This window comes from Oryzias latipes, chromosome 5, assembly GCF_053564925.1.
Source record: "Oryzias latipes strain Hd-rR chromosome 5, Olatipes_Hd-rR_3.1".
Lineage (NCBI taxonomy): Eukaryota > Metazoa > Chordata > Actinopteri > Beloniformes > Adrianichthyidae > Oryzias > Oryzias latipes.
The window spans coordinates 27,939,858-27,953,896 of record NC_136241.1 but is presented as its reverse complement, the minus strand read 5'-3'; the positions used below and the strand labels follow the sequence as shown (position 1 = coordinate 27,953,896).

The 14,039-nt window shown below is 40.0% G+C and overlaps 2 protein-coding genes and 1 long non-coding RNA gene across 4 annotated transcripts in view; 2 read left to right on the top strand and 1 right to left on the bottom strand.

Annotated features, from left to right (window-relative positions):
- Window positions 1–2,273: 2,273 nt before the first annotated feature.
- On the top strand, window positions 2,274–7,771 carry fbxw9 (F-box and WD repeat domain containing 9). The gene is made up of 7 exons (XM_023955135.2): window positions 2,274–2,678; window positions 2,968–3,115; window positions 3,772–4,567; window positions 4,663–4,811; window positions 4,898–5,101; window positions 5,173–5,238; window positions 6,218–7,771. Exons 1-7 carry the CDS (start codon window positions 2,578–2,580, stop codon window positions 6,290–6,292), a joined length of 1,539 nt encoding a protein of 512 aa, XP_023810903.1. The 5' UTR covers window positions 2,274–2,577; the 3' UTR covers window positions 6,293–7,771.
- LOC111947461 (uncharacterized) lies at window positions 7,772–10,773 on the bottom strand. Its single transcript, XR_002873303.2, has 2 exons — window positions 10,574–10,773; window positions 7,772–10,445 (listed from the first exon to the last, which is right to left on the bottom strand). It is a non-coding gene; the product is annotated as an uncharacterized LOC111947461 (long non-coding RNA).
- The window catches only part of phf2 (PHD finger protein 2), a 34,987-nt gene continuing 31,387 nt past the window's right edge, over window positions 10,440–14,039 (top strand). For both annotated transcript variants that reach the window (XM_011475338.4, XM_004069061.5), the window contains exon 1: window positions 10,440–10,634. In XM_011475338.4, the coding sequence (XP_011473640.1) occupies window positions 10,537–10,634 (98 nt within the window). In that variant the 5' untranslated portion in view covers window positions 10,440–10,536. The remainder of the gene's footprint in view (window positions 10,635–14,039) is intronic.

Genomic DNA, 14,039 nt, shown 5'->3' with positions numbered 1-14,039 from the left:
GGAGTTTTCCTTACCGAGAAGGACGGTCTAAGGGCAGGGATGCCTAGTTTAGTTTAGTCTGTTTAGTTTAATTTAGTTTAGTTTAGCAATCAGCTATTGTATTTTATAACCAATTTTATCTTTTGATATGAAGCTCGTTGAGACAACCTTGTTGTAATATTGGGCTATATGAATAAAATTGAATTGAAATTATGCTGCCAGGGCTTTTGTTCCTCCTACAGTCCACCATTGCCCTTGTCTTCAGCTGCTGGCACTTGCCCCACCACCCCACTTCACAAAGCGGTCAATCAATTCCTTCTACTCTGCCTTCCTCCCCTCCACAAAGCCATTAAAGGATTTCTGCAAATGACACGAATGCAACTAATGCAATATTTAAAGTAAGACATATGTGTGCTTTAGAGCAATCCTGCATGAACAAGTCACAAGAGGAAAATTGTGATCAATAATGTCCAAGCATCTAGCCAAAATAGCAAAAATAATTAAATTTACAAGATTATAAAGTATTTGGTCAATGAAAAGGATTACTAACTAAACATAACCCAACCATGGAGCCTCAACAACAGGCATGATTTAAAACAAAAACTCTAAATAATTAAACTGCCCTGAAGACACACCAGGGGGTTAGGCACTGGCTGATCAGACCATTGCCACAGACTAAAGGGAACTACACAACAAAATACACATTGTTTCCAATGAACATACAAATAAATAATTTATTTGAGAAGATTTATGTTTACTGAATCAAAATTAATCCATCGGAGTTTTTAAAGTGTTGCTCAAACCAAATAACCTAAATTAACAAACCCCGGTTCCCCCCTTCCTCTTGCTCTGGTGGCCGGGTCCTTCTAAAGAGCATCGATGGTTGTGTCAGGAAGAAAATCTGACTTAAAAGCAAAGCCAGATCAAACATGCAAATCACAATTTCCATGGTGACCCCAAAAGGAGCAGCTGAAAGGCATGGAAGAAAAGAGAATGATCTGGGATGTACCTTATGCCATTGATCTAGATGATTTACAACAGGGTGCTGCAACCTTTAATGCTAAAAGAACCATGTGGACCACTTTCTTACTTACGAAAACCTTGCAAGAGCCACAAAGACATTGTTTAGAAAAACACGCTTTATTTACGTTTTGGGGGGCATTAAGCCAGATATTTCTAATTTTAAATGATAAAATTTCTAATAGGAGTGACAAAATTCAATGAACTAAAAGAAATTAATTGCAAATGCATTTTTCATTGACATTGTTCGCCACAATGTGGGATGAAGGAGCCCCACATGTTGCAGACCCCTGATTGGGAATGACTAGAATGACTTTAAAGTATTCCCTCAATTTGATATTTGATACCTTTTTCTTACTTTTTTGTGTGGTGCCTTTAAAAAACCCTGGTTGTGACTTGTTTAAAAAAAAAAATATATATATATATATATATATATATATATATACTTCTATATAAACTTCTTTGAAATGACACTGCACAACACTAGAACATCAGTAACAAAAAACACCTGCATTCATCCTTATTTTTCTGATCCTTTCTGTTTTACCATATATGATAATATATGTGGGTTTTTTGGGGGAACTGGAGAACTGAAATGACTTTGTCTTCTACCAAATGCGCTTTAATCTTGTTACGTTTCACAAAAGTGATAAAGCAGATGAACCTTAATGTACACAGTCCTAAATACAGCCCTACATATCAATTATAGGAGAGGTTTCCTTCTTCAGTGTTGCAATAAAGTATTTAACTCTTGGATGCCCTCTTGTGTCTCCGGCAGACTTCTTTAACTTGGCAGTTTAGCTCTACAAAAACCTACCAAGGGTGTCAATTTAGTAATTTTGTAAAAAGACTCTTTGCTTGTGACAAAACTGGCAAATAATCCCTAAAATAAAGCTCTGAACTTTAAAATAAACCCCTTATAGAACAAGAGTATTGAATTAATTTTGAATTTTAGCTCGAAGAGACAAGGTCTTTTTTTTGTATTTGAATCCTAAAAATGGAACCATGAAGTAAAACCCTCACACAACCAATTGGACCTATTTTTGAAGGGGGGGCGTACTAAAAACTCACACATTCTTAGGATTTACAATGTGCTCTTCTTGTTGTTAGTGGCCATTACACAAATGCAAAAGAGTTTTTTTTAACCAAAACATTTGCAGAAATTATTCTCACTTCTTTACTTTTCTTTTAATTTTCTTATTGATTATGTATTTTTTTGCATGTAACTGCAAAGGGATTGAAAGCAATAAATAGGGTAGAAGTTCCCACTGTACACCTCTGTCTGCACTAATTCGCACATGCGCAGTTTGAAGACGATGACGTCTTTTGCTTACACCGGAAGTGCTCATTTCAAAACCGTGGAATAACAAGCCGGGCTGCAGCCATTCGTAGAACGGGTTCATTTATGTCTCCTTTATTAGTCAACAATTTTTTATAGAGATATTTCTTAATAAACGCAATGTTATTTTATTTTTTTACCATTAGACGTATTTCAAACGGATTTTTAAAAATACTAATGTAACAATAAATCAACTGAACTGTTTTGCGATAATCGAAGCTGACGAGCTATCAGAATATATGGAGGTGAATCCGAATGATTTAGAGACAAAAACGCCTCATAAAGGTCTATTTTGTCCTCAACCCGGGAATTTAACCAGGGAAAATGCTGACTCGCCAAGGTAACTCTGTTTAAATCCATGTAGTGGGGCACAGTTGGTAGATAAACTGGTCCAGTTGAGACGTTTCCTCTGTGTTTCTCAGAAGTGACCCATCTCTGTTCCTCCACCTCATCCACTCTTTCTGAATCTTGCTCTTTTGATAATCCGCTGAAGTCTCTTTTGCTGGTGCATGCATCTTCTCCAGCCCTCTATTAGACTTGATCCGCATGGACACAGCCCTCTCTCTGAACAGTGACAGTCTCCTCAGCTCTCAACCTTTGAGGCTCACCCATCCTTGTCTCTCCTGCAGTGTTGCCGTTGCTGCTGAGGATTTGCCCTCAGATGTTGGTGTGGCACCTCCTGCAGAAAAAGCGGACCTGCTGTCACTGCCGCTGGAAGCGATGAGCCACATCGCCTCCTACCTTCCCGCTCACACTGTCATCCACGACTTACCAAAGGTTAGTCTCAAAGCCCCACTCTGAGGAAAATGTGGGTTTTTGGTGACTTTAACATTTTCTTGTAGCCTTTTTCTCACGATGGGGGACATATAAATAGAAAAGTAAGCTTAAAATTGCATTTCTGTGTGATTTTATTAATTCAAATAGTTGGGAATCAGGAGCAGACGAAATGAAAACGTGTAGGTGTGGCAGTGAGCCACAAGCTTCCTGCTTCGCTCTATTCTGATGCATCTGCTTGTAGACCAATAGATCCGTGTAAATCTTTGTTTTCCTGCTTTGAGCTGCTATCTTGCACTATTGCTCGCCATTTTTATAGCACCTGTAAGCCTGGGTTGTGGAGGGCTTAAAGAAACTTTTTCTTAAGTAATGACAGTTTTTTTAAATATATATTTTGGCTAAAAATGGAATAGTCATAATTAAAAGACCACTGGAGATGATTTTACAATGATAAAATATAGTAGGAGTGGGCCTTTAAAGATTTTCTTGTAATTTATTTAAAGATAAATGCAGGTCTGAATCTACTCTGGATCATAACTTTCAAATTACTCTACTCAAAATAAGCTTGGTTGGGATAAACTGTTTCCACAACTAGTGGTAAACTGTTAAACTTGTTTATAATAAGTTGTTTTTTTTCCCCCCTCTGTCTTGTAATTTAGGTCAGCCCCTTTTTGAAAGTTTTGCTTGAAGACACAACTGCCTGGCAGCTCCGTGCACAGAGACTTACCGCACATCAAACTTGCATTCCAGTTCTGCTGAAAAAAATGATGGACTGGCCCTCATTTTGCTTGGAAATGGAACAGTTAGTTGACACTTGGGCAGAAAAACCTCTAAGTGGAGATGTTTTAATGCAGTCTGTCCTTGAGGGAGAGCAAGGAGCCACACTGAGAGAGAATCCAGAAGGAGCGGAGAACGGTGCGGGCTTACCTGAGGGGGACCTCGATGCCAAAGTGAGGCGATGCCATCTAGAGGACTTGGAAATAGACAATAATTTTCTTTCTGGAGAAAATAAGGAAACTATGCCCCATCAAGTTTCAAAAAGCTCTAGTGAAACTCCAGCACTGGAGCATATTGTCCTACCCTCAGCCCACATTGCACAGGTTAACTCAATCCTATTCCTTGGTGGCGAAGGGGCAATCTGTGCCACAGCTTCCAGAGACTGGAGTGTCAAACTGTGGGATGTGAAAACAGGCCCTAATGGAGCTCTGTTGTACTCGTTAGCAAGTAAGGGTGAAACACAGAGCCATCGCGGCTGGGTCAGTTGTCTAGCATCCATAGGACCTCTATTAGCCTCAGGGAGTTTTGACTGCACAGTTAAACTGTGGGATATAGAGGCAGGCGGTGCACAGACATGTCTGATTGGGAATGCAGCTCCCATCTTCTCCTTGTCCTCTCAAAGCAACGTGCTGCTTGCAGGTACCTTTGACAAGAAGATCAACATGTATGACATTCGAGGTAAGATGAGTTTTATATGAAACTAAGATTTGGTTTATTGAACAGTGTTTCCTTGCAGACCAATAATAATGGCTGATTAATTCCTCTTTCTGCAGCTGAAGCCACCCTGATCAAAACCCTCAGGTATCATAAAAAAGCTGTAACCTGCATAGTCGCTGACGACAATCACATCATCTCTGGGAGTATAGACAGCACTGTTGTTATCTATGACCGCAGGGCAGAGAAAATCTTGAAGAGAATTGTGGTAATGCCACACACAATTTGTTTCCTAACAGTTCTGAACTGGTGCTCACCTCCAAAATTGATTCCGAGTCACCTTTCTGCTTGTAGCTGAAGCATTATCCGATGCGCATGAGCTATGACGGCTGCGTGGTCTGGGCGGGAGACTGTAAAGGCCTGCTGCACGCCTTTTACATGAACGCGGACCAATGGGAAAAAAAGACTCAGTTTGACGTGGGGCACCATGCTGTCATCACTGGAATCCACAGTTCACCATCAAGCCTTTACACCTGCTCATCTGATCGTACCTTTAAGGTAACTTTTTCTGTTTCTTTGCCTGTTTGTGTTTGGGCATTTTACCTTATAATGTCTTTTTGTTATTGCAGGTACATATTCCTTCTGTTTCCCCTATAACTGTACGTACTTTGAAGTATAAATCTCCAGTCAGTGCAGTAAGTATTTCATCCCCAAGCATTGATCTGTTAGCCCTTTCACTTTGTCAGCATGGTTTCATCATTATGGTGCGTTCACACCAAAAGCATTTTGCACGGCGAAGTCGCTGCTGGACGCTTGTCCAAAAATGTGTTATCATAAACCGAATGCTACCGCCGCATGTGGGAGGAGCTACTATCCAATGTTTTTAGCATCATCACTACATCTGTATCTCTCAGTGCAGGGAAGACGAGAAATGATGCCTAGATATCCGGTTTATTTCTTTTGAAGAGCTCCAAAGAAACATCAGTAAATGCGTTTCCATCAGTAAATACGTTTCAATGTCGGGATTCATGAGATCATTCAGAGACTCTCCCAGAACGGTGAACTTCACCATCTACTGTAGGAGCTGGGTCTGAATGATGGCCGTTTTCAGCGGTACTTCCGTCTCTCTGTGACACAGTTTGACGACTTGCTGTCCTGCTTTAGTCCACGGAGGGAAAAAAAAATGTGGAGGACCTTTTTTATTGTAGTCTCTCTAAAAATAAAACATGTATCATCAAGTTCACAAGAAGAACAATCAGATTCTCCTCTATGTAGGTGTTGGACTTAACTCACTGATCACATCCTCAACACGTCACGGGCCAAACTTGAGTTCCAAATTGGTTGACATGACGCCAAATTTTCACCAAAGTTCATATATTTGTACTCAGGTGGCATCTGAATTTTTGCCATGCTCCCACCAGACCGCTGCATTGCGCCCGGCATCCAAATTCTGCCGAAGGTTCTCTGATCGTGTCTTTACATTAATTTAACATAAAACTGGCTGCCGATCACATTTGAATTAGAACCTGATATGTGTTAAGACTACCTCATCGTTTATCCGCAATAACTTAGAGCAATCCATCTAGATTCAATAGAGTTTAAATGAAAAAACAAAATGTTCTAATTTTTGCATGTTCCCGTTTTCCCAATACTCCTCTCAACATTATTTTTCAGGTGTGCGCAGAGGCAGGGGTGGTTGCAGTTGCAACTGGAGATGCTAGCGTGAAAGTCTGGAGACCCAGAAAATGAGATGGGATCATCTGCATGTTAGTTTTTCGTTAGGGTGGGACTGTTTGTGTGGTGCACACACATTCAAACGTAAACCACTGCAAGCATTTCCAACATAGATGGAAGGAAAAGGGCTTTGCTCTGCAGCATGCTGGAGTTGAAATCGTGGCATGTTGGAAGCACTTCTGACTCCTCTGCATTGACCTTTGATTGGGTTTTGTTATTTTTAAACAGACGAAGATGCTTTGAGTCTTAGACCGGTTGGAAAACTTGAAAACACATGAAGACGGCACTTGAAGCAGCAGCAAACCGGCTGACTATTATTGATTTCTAAATGTAAAAATAAAACAAGGAGAGAGAGAGAGGGAGGCTGATTTCTTCACAAAAAGTCAATTTAGTTTGTTAACAGAGTTGTGTCATCTTATTTAATTGAAGGCAACTTGGTATCATTTCAGAAACTTATTTTTTTTACAATGTAATTTTCATGTAAATATGTTTTTTTTTGTTCTGTTATCTTGTACTGAAATCCTTTACATGGCACTTTAAAGTGTTGTGTGTGCCGATGTATATTACTTAATTTATAACAGATTTCTATTATTTCATTATTGTAACACCACAGCTGAAACATTTATAAAAATAAGTGATTGTATTTATAAATTATTAGTCTAAAAAAATGACCCAATACTGAGATTGTTTTGTTTCCCTTCTGTACACTGAAACAAAAAACGTTTTGTATCTCAATTGTCTGATTTCTTGGCTTGTTTCATAGACGACATGTTCTTGTTAGTCAGGTAGGTGAGGCACTTGTTTTTGTAATATTGACTACTTTGTTCCTTGACTCACCTAGGGTCATGACAGAAAGAAAGGTCCCAAATACAAGCGGCTGAAATGAGCTTCCTCCGTAGGGTGGCTGGACGCTCCCTTAGAGATCGGGGGAGAAGCTCTGTCACCCGCAGAGAGTTTGGAGTAGAGCCGCCTCGGGGAGCCCCCAGAGGAGCTGGAGAAGGTGGCCGGGGTGAGGGAAGTCTGGGCATCTTTGCTTAGACTGCTGCCCCCATGAGCTGGTACCGGATAAGCGGAAGAAGACTGATGGATGGATGAGTACTTTAGTGAAGTGGGACAGTTGTTTTTCTTTGGTTCACTTCAGCTGTTAGAAGTATCAAAGCAGGAGTACTCACATTTAAAAAACAAACATGTGAATTAAAGTTTTAGAAATGTTTTCTGGCTCTCCCACAAGCGTAAAGCTCCTCTCAACCTCTACCTAATATAACCAGTAAAACGAAAATGGTGAGTAATATTTGAGCTATCCAGTCTGGAGCCAGATGACGGCTCAGACGAGGGAAACGATCTGGATCTAGTCGTCTTGGATGCATCAGAATGAAGAGGACCAGGGAGCTTGTGGCTCACAGTTCTACGTCACCGCTACAAGCTTTTTCCAAAGGCATTTTTGTCTGTGCTCCTAATTCACAGTGATTTGAATAAAGAAATACTCAAAATGCATTTTTAAGCTTAATTTTTCTTTATAAATGAAAGATGCCACAAGAACATAGGAAAAAGACAAATTTCATTGGAGTGCATCTTCAAAGAAGAAAATCTCAGAAGCGTGTCTTTCAGATGACATCTATAATCTGGGTTCTGGTAGGAGAAATCTTTGTGTCTCAGCCACTTTCAACTGTTGTGAATGAAACTCCTTTTCCTCATAACTTCCTTCATAAAAGTGTTTATCAAAAAATTACAAAAAAAACATACTATCAGCATTTGTAACCTTTATCACACCATCAACCCCAACCTTATATGAACACACACTTTCTTGAAATAAAAAAGTAATTAAAAAAATGAAATAGAAATTAGAAAAACAATAAAACAGAATAAAAAATTAGAAGGTGAAATACAAATATTTTAATCGGTTTAATTTGAAAAGTTCTATTGAAAATAGAAACTTAACCAGAGATAGTTTTTGTTTCAATATAGAAGGGAATTTTTTTTGGAGGAAGTAGAACAGATACTTTTAACTTACTTGGGACTAACTGGCTAATCAAAAGATGAATAATAGATTTGTAAACATTCATCATACAGGTTCATGCACCCCCAGTGGCTACAGGGACAAAGATCTGAGGCTGTTGGCAACCTCTCCAATCATTTTCCTTCAAGTGGTGGTTATACAGTAGAGGGTTGTACCCATTAATCACAAAGCAGAATTACTACAACTACTGCAATCTTAATTGACAATATATTCACAAATGTTCTGGAGAATAATATAAATAGTGGTCTAGTTATAAGTGACATCAGTGACCATCTACCTGTATTTGCAACTTTTGATTACAAAATGCCACCAAAGAAACTGGTTCAGAATAACAGATCTATAAGAACCAGGACTGAAGAAGTAGTAAATGCCTTTGAAAATGATCTGCTAAAACAACAATGGAATAGAGTTTATGTTGATGATGTAAATTCTGCATACGGTTCACCTCTCATTTGTTTTTTATATGATCAACATTGTCCAAAGGTTTTATGTAGAAGCAAACATAATACTCATAAAAAACCTGGATGACAAGGGGCTTACAGAATGCCTGCAAAAAGAAAAATTAACTACATACACATTTTTTTCAAATGTAGATCAGACTTCTGAAAAAAAAAATTAAAATGTAAAAAGAAATTACTGACATTTTGAGAAAAACAAAAAAACGATTATCATAAAATTTTAGTTGAAATTAAAAATAATACTAATGCCACATGGGATATTTTCAACAGGGTAATGGGAAAAAAGACAGGATCAGTAAACTTTCTAAATTATTTTACAAAAGTTAACAGAGATACAGTATATAAAATCTAGATGCAGTTGTTAATTAATTTAATTCATTCTTCATAAATATTGGATCTAATTTAGCAAATGAAATGACAAAAAAAATGAAAAATGTGAATGACAATCAAAAAGTAGAGAACAAGGTGATGCAATCAATGTTTCTATCTACGGTGGATGAAAAAGTGATACTATATATGGTACAAAAATTGAAAACAAGACATCAATTGATAGTTATGGCACTTACATGAAAACTACCAAAATGACCATAGATTGTTAAATCAGACCTTTATGTTATGTTTTAAATCTGTCATTAAAACAGGTATCATTCCTGATGATATGGAAACTGCTTTTCAAATCAGGTGACAAACATTGTTTCAGTCATTAGTCATTACTTTCACAGTTGTCTAAAATAAGAGAAAAATTGTTTGCATTTTAGCTATTATTTCACTTCTACACCACAAACTTGGACCTCATTTAAACAAAATGAAATAAAAAAGGAATCAATATTACTTCGTTATAAGATACAGCCAGCTACTATTTTGGTTTGTTATTAATTACATGTTTGCATACTTATGAATATATTTTTTTAAATTACCAATAATTTGCAGGTTTATTGCTCAGTTTGTGGTGGAAAAAATATGCTCTAAAATGGAAACAGAAACATGTTTTTTATCTATCTATCTATCTATCTATCTATCTATCTATCTATCTATCTATCTATCTATCTATCTATCTATCTATCTATCTATCTATCAATCTATCTATCTATCTATCTATCTATCTATCTATCTATCTATCTATCTATCTATCTATCTATCTATCTATCTATCTATCTATCTATCTATCTATCTATCTACAGTATTTATCTACATCTTTTTTTATTTTTTTTCACGTTTGATTATGTCATTTTGTTCAATCCCTTCAAATGTATATATTTAGTTGTTTATTTTTATTTCTTTTTACTTCTTCTTCTTTTTCATCTTTACATATTTTATCTATTTTTTGAAAGAGAAAAAAAAAAAAAAAAAAAAAAAACACTGAGATGTGTGTATTGCTCATGGGTCCCGTGGCTGGTTGCTGGGATTTTAACCTCCCCTCAGTCTGACGTAACTTTGCTTTTTGTTTATTTCTGTCTTTGCAGAGCCAGTCTGCTCATTCATCCCCCTACTATGAGCGCCGCGGAGTCGCGCAGTCAGTCACCAGGGGGCATGCACATAGTAATAATAATAATAACGATGCATTTCAGGAAAAGCTGCTGAGGCGGGCTTGTTATCGTTTGGACCGCTCCGCACGAACGCTCCCGCGGCCGCGGTGCGATGGCGCGGCGCGCATAGCTCCATGTGTCCGGCGGGACTGCCCCTGGCTTTTTTTCTGGGGAAGATCATATTGGATCATATTGTTTGCAGGACGTTGTTCCTCCTGCAGCCCCTCCAGTCTATCCCGACGTAGTTGTGAATTGAACATGGCGACTGTACCAGTATATTGCATCTGCAGATTACCTTACGACGTGACCCAGTTCATGATCGAGTGCGATGCCTGCAAGGACTGGTTCCACGGCAGGTAAGAGCGGATCGCCGCGCGAGTCTGTTTTCTGTATCTGTTTGCTTTTATGGAAACAAACAAAAATGGCGAGCAGTCGGCTGCGTTTGACAGCTTTGTGGCTCTCAGTCGCCCGTCTGCATCTGAGGAGAGAGGCCGCTCGGAGAAGAAGAAGGCGGAGTTAAATATAGCCGACCGGGGTTGTGACATTTTTTGGCGAATAACTCAACACCGATCCGTCGGATTAGAAATGTCTGCGTTTATTGTCGTGATTTTGTGATGGGCTTGAAGCCGTATCTGCCCCCTAACAGCCGTTTGGGACCCCGGAGCAGCCCCGAGCTGGAGCCAGCCTTCCCCCGGTCCGGAGCAGACGGCAGCGGGGAAGCCTCGGCACTGTCGCCGCTCATTTCTTTCTCACTTCCAGGCTTCTTAGCTGCCCCCACGCCCGCTTTCCCCCCCAACAATGCCCCTGAATGTGGGCACACATGAGTCCGTCACACGGTTCTCACGGCTGACTCGTTCAGAGGGGCTGGAAATCACGACTCTAGCGAGCCCCGGACAGCCTTCCTGCCGGGCAGCAGCTATGGCTGACAAAGCCCGTGTTGGGAAAGGTTTCTGCGAGCGGAAAAGCAAAAATAAAAAAAGCATATCTAACTGCTTTGATGGATCTTTGAACTACACTTGGTTTGCTGGCTGCCCTGCCGCACGGCACAGGCGCGTGCCCCCCACCGGTCATCACTTTTCCCGTCCAACGAGCCCTGCGAGGATCGCTCCGATCCTCCGTTTCCACACGCCAACATTTGCTCGCCTTTGTCTCTCCCACCCTCACACTCCTTCATGTTCACACTCGACGCTTCTTTGGACCCTATAAAGTCATTCGGCGGCGTTCGGGCCGACTTTATATAAAAAACAATCGTTTATTATAAGCATTTTTAGTGAAGAAGTCCTTGAGAGCAATGGAGAGTATTTACGCGCCTGAACGTTAACCCTTTCGTCTTCCTCCGCTGCAGCCTGATCACAGCAGCAGCCCGGGGATGAGCGCTGACCCTCCACGCACAAACCCACTCAAGATGACTGACTGTCAGGTTCACTCAGTCCACTTGAGTCACAGACGAAGACCAGAAACAAACAAGGACTGAGAAAACGTTCATATTTTTTAAGCAGAGAAACTGCAGTTTAGTTTTTTGAACCTCCAAGCACGAAAAACATCCATCCGAACTGAAGGAAACCACAAAAAACAAAACATAAAAGCAATCAGTGTTTGAGCAAAACATCTCGTAAAGTAGTGCTTTGATGAAAATGTGTGTGTTTTGGGTGTTTTTAACGTGTAAAGGTGTCATGGAGGACATATTTAAAGAAAACTAAACTTAAATTTGCCTTTCTAGGTATGTCTGTAAACAAATCATTGTGAATCAGAAGCAGATGTAATAAATCCAAAAGAGTTTCTAGCAGTGATGTAGATGCTACAGTCGTAGGCTACAAGCCCCCTGCTCCGCTCTATTCAAATGCATTGCTTGAAGACAAATAGATCCATATACGTCTTTGTTTTTCTTGACAGCGCTGGTATCTCACTCAAAACTGTACTATTGGACAGCTCCGATATTGCTCTGCTGATTTGTTGCATTGGTAATGTTAGGTTGGGGTTGTGAGGGGCTCTCAGGGAGAGAGAGTGTAAACAAAGGGTTGACGGGAAATGCGTGGAGGCTTACTTCCTGCCGATAGTCCCGCCCACACCTCAGAGTCATTTTCTGTTGAACTCCTGCTGCTCTGCATTAAAGATGCTCTAGAAAATGACACAAGTTTTTTTCTTTTTGGCTAAAAATGGCATAATCATAATTAAAAGACCTCCAGGAATGCTTTTACAAGAGATGACTGGAGTTGGACTTAAGGCAGAGAAACTATAGTTTACAAGAAGAAAATACCAATCTGAAGGAAATCACAGAAACAATCAGTGTTTGAGCTCAACGCCTGGTAAAGTAGTGCAATTAAAAAGTGTGCTTGGTAGATTACTTCTTTATTGGAACAATATTTATTTGAGGTAAAACCTGATATTTTTTTCATTTACAAATGCCGCCACATTTGTGAGCAAAAGACACGTTTGAGGGATGAGCTGCAGAGACAGATCTGACTCTTCTTTGAATTCCTGAACTCCAAAGACTTGTTGACAACCATACACCTTTTCAAAACAGGAAGCTCAGTAGCATGTGAAAGAAACAGTTGCAGCTTCCCTCCTCCTTTTCATGCTGGTCACCAGCCTGCCTACATTCTGCTGTGGGATGACGTCCCATTCTCTAATCAGCATTTGTCAGGAGGCAGCCAGCATGGTTTTTTTGGACACAGCGACTCAAACATGACTCCCCGAACCCACAAATGTTCAGCAGGGCTGAGGGCAGGACTGCTCACTCTCAAGCTCTGGAAGCAGCCTCTGATAGAACCTCATTTGCTGAAGCAAGCATTTTGTTTGGGGGATAATTTTGGTTGGAGATTAAAAATATCAGATTTCCGCAATCTCATCTCTGTGTGTTAAGTGCACTGATATTAGCCTTAATAATGACAAGCTTAGTTTTTACGATCAAGAAGACTCAAATCATCACTCCACAAGTGCAACATTCAGATTTTTAACCCGACAACCAAAGACAGAATCTGGAATATTTGCTGAACACAAGTGTATTTCTGAATGTCCAGGTTTCTAGTGCACCTCCAATATGAACATGCATGATGCTGAAAATCATCAATAGCAGCTTCCTGGCAGCCCAGAGAGACTGGCTGTTTGTATGGGAACTGATGATAAAAAAACAACTGCCTATGTGCTAAATGATGACTGGGTGTGGAAATGTTTATCTGTTGCTCAGTGGCTGTTCATTAGTTGTTGTTTTTTTTCCGTGGGACAACCACATCACAGTCCTCACTGTCATCCCTGTTGTGAGGAAGCAGAAACCGCCACGAAGCAGAAATGAACCGACCTAAGACGACAATAGTTTGGAAACAGACACCAACACATCACTGCAACAGGAATAATGCTCACAGGATATCGGATTAGCATCTGATGTTAAGGATGTGGGGGCTCCAGGTGCTTAAAGCAGCAGAAACAAAATTAGGGCTCTCTCAAACCAGGCAATCGTTAAGCATGCTAACCTCAAAGTATGATGTATTTAGCTAAAGTGATTCAATGATCAGGCACGACTTGAAGAATATGTGCAGCAGAGGTCTGCCTGCAGAGGTGGGCCAGAGCACGGCACTGTTGACTCTAGTGTGGTACAAGTCTGGCCTGTTTGCTAAGAGTGCTTACATTTTGCCAACCTATGACAGGTGTCTGTAATAATGTGGGACAGTGGGTCAACTTCTCAAACCAGTTAGCTATGAAATCACAATGGGAAACAAACGCATCACAAACAAAAATGTGTTTTTTGCTCTTGAAGACTGCTT

Bases quoted from the DNA above. Each gene is read 5' to 3' on its own strand.
- fbxw9 (XM_023955135.2), top strand. From the start codon at position 2,578: ATGGAGGTGAATCCGAATGATTTAGAGACAAAAACGCCTCATAAAGGT. The intron at 2,679-2,967 runs GTAACTCTGTTT...TCTCTCCTGCAG, and splicing joins GAAAATGCTGACTCGCCAAG to TGTTGCCGTTGCTGCTGAGG. The intron at 3,116-3,771 runs GTTAGTCTCAAA...CTTGTAATTTAG, and splicing joins TCATCCACGACTTACCAAAG to GTCAGCCCCTTTTTGAAAGT.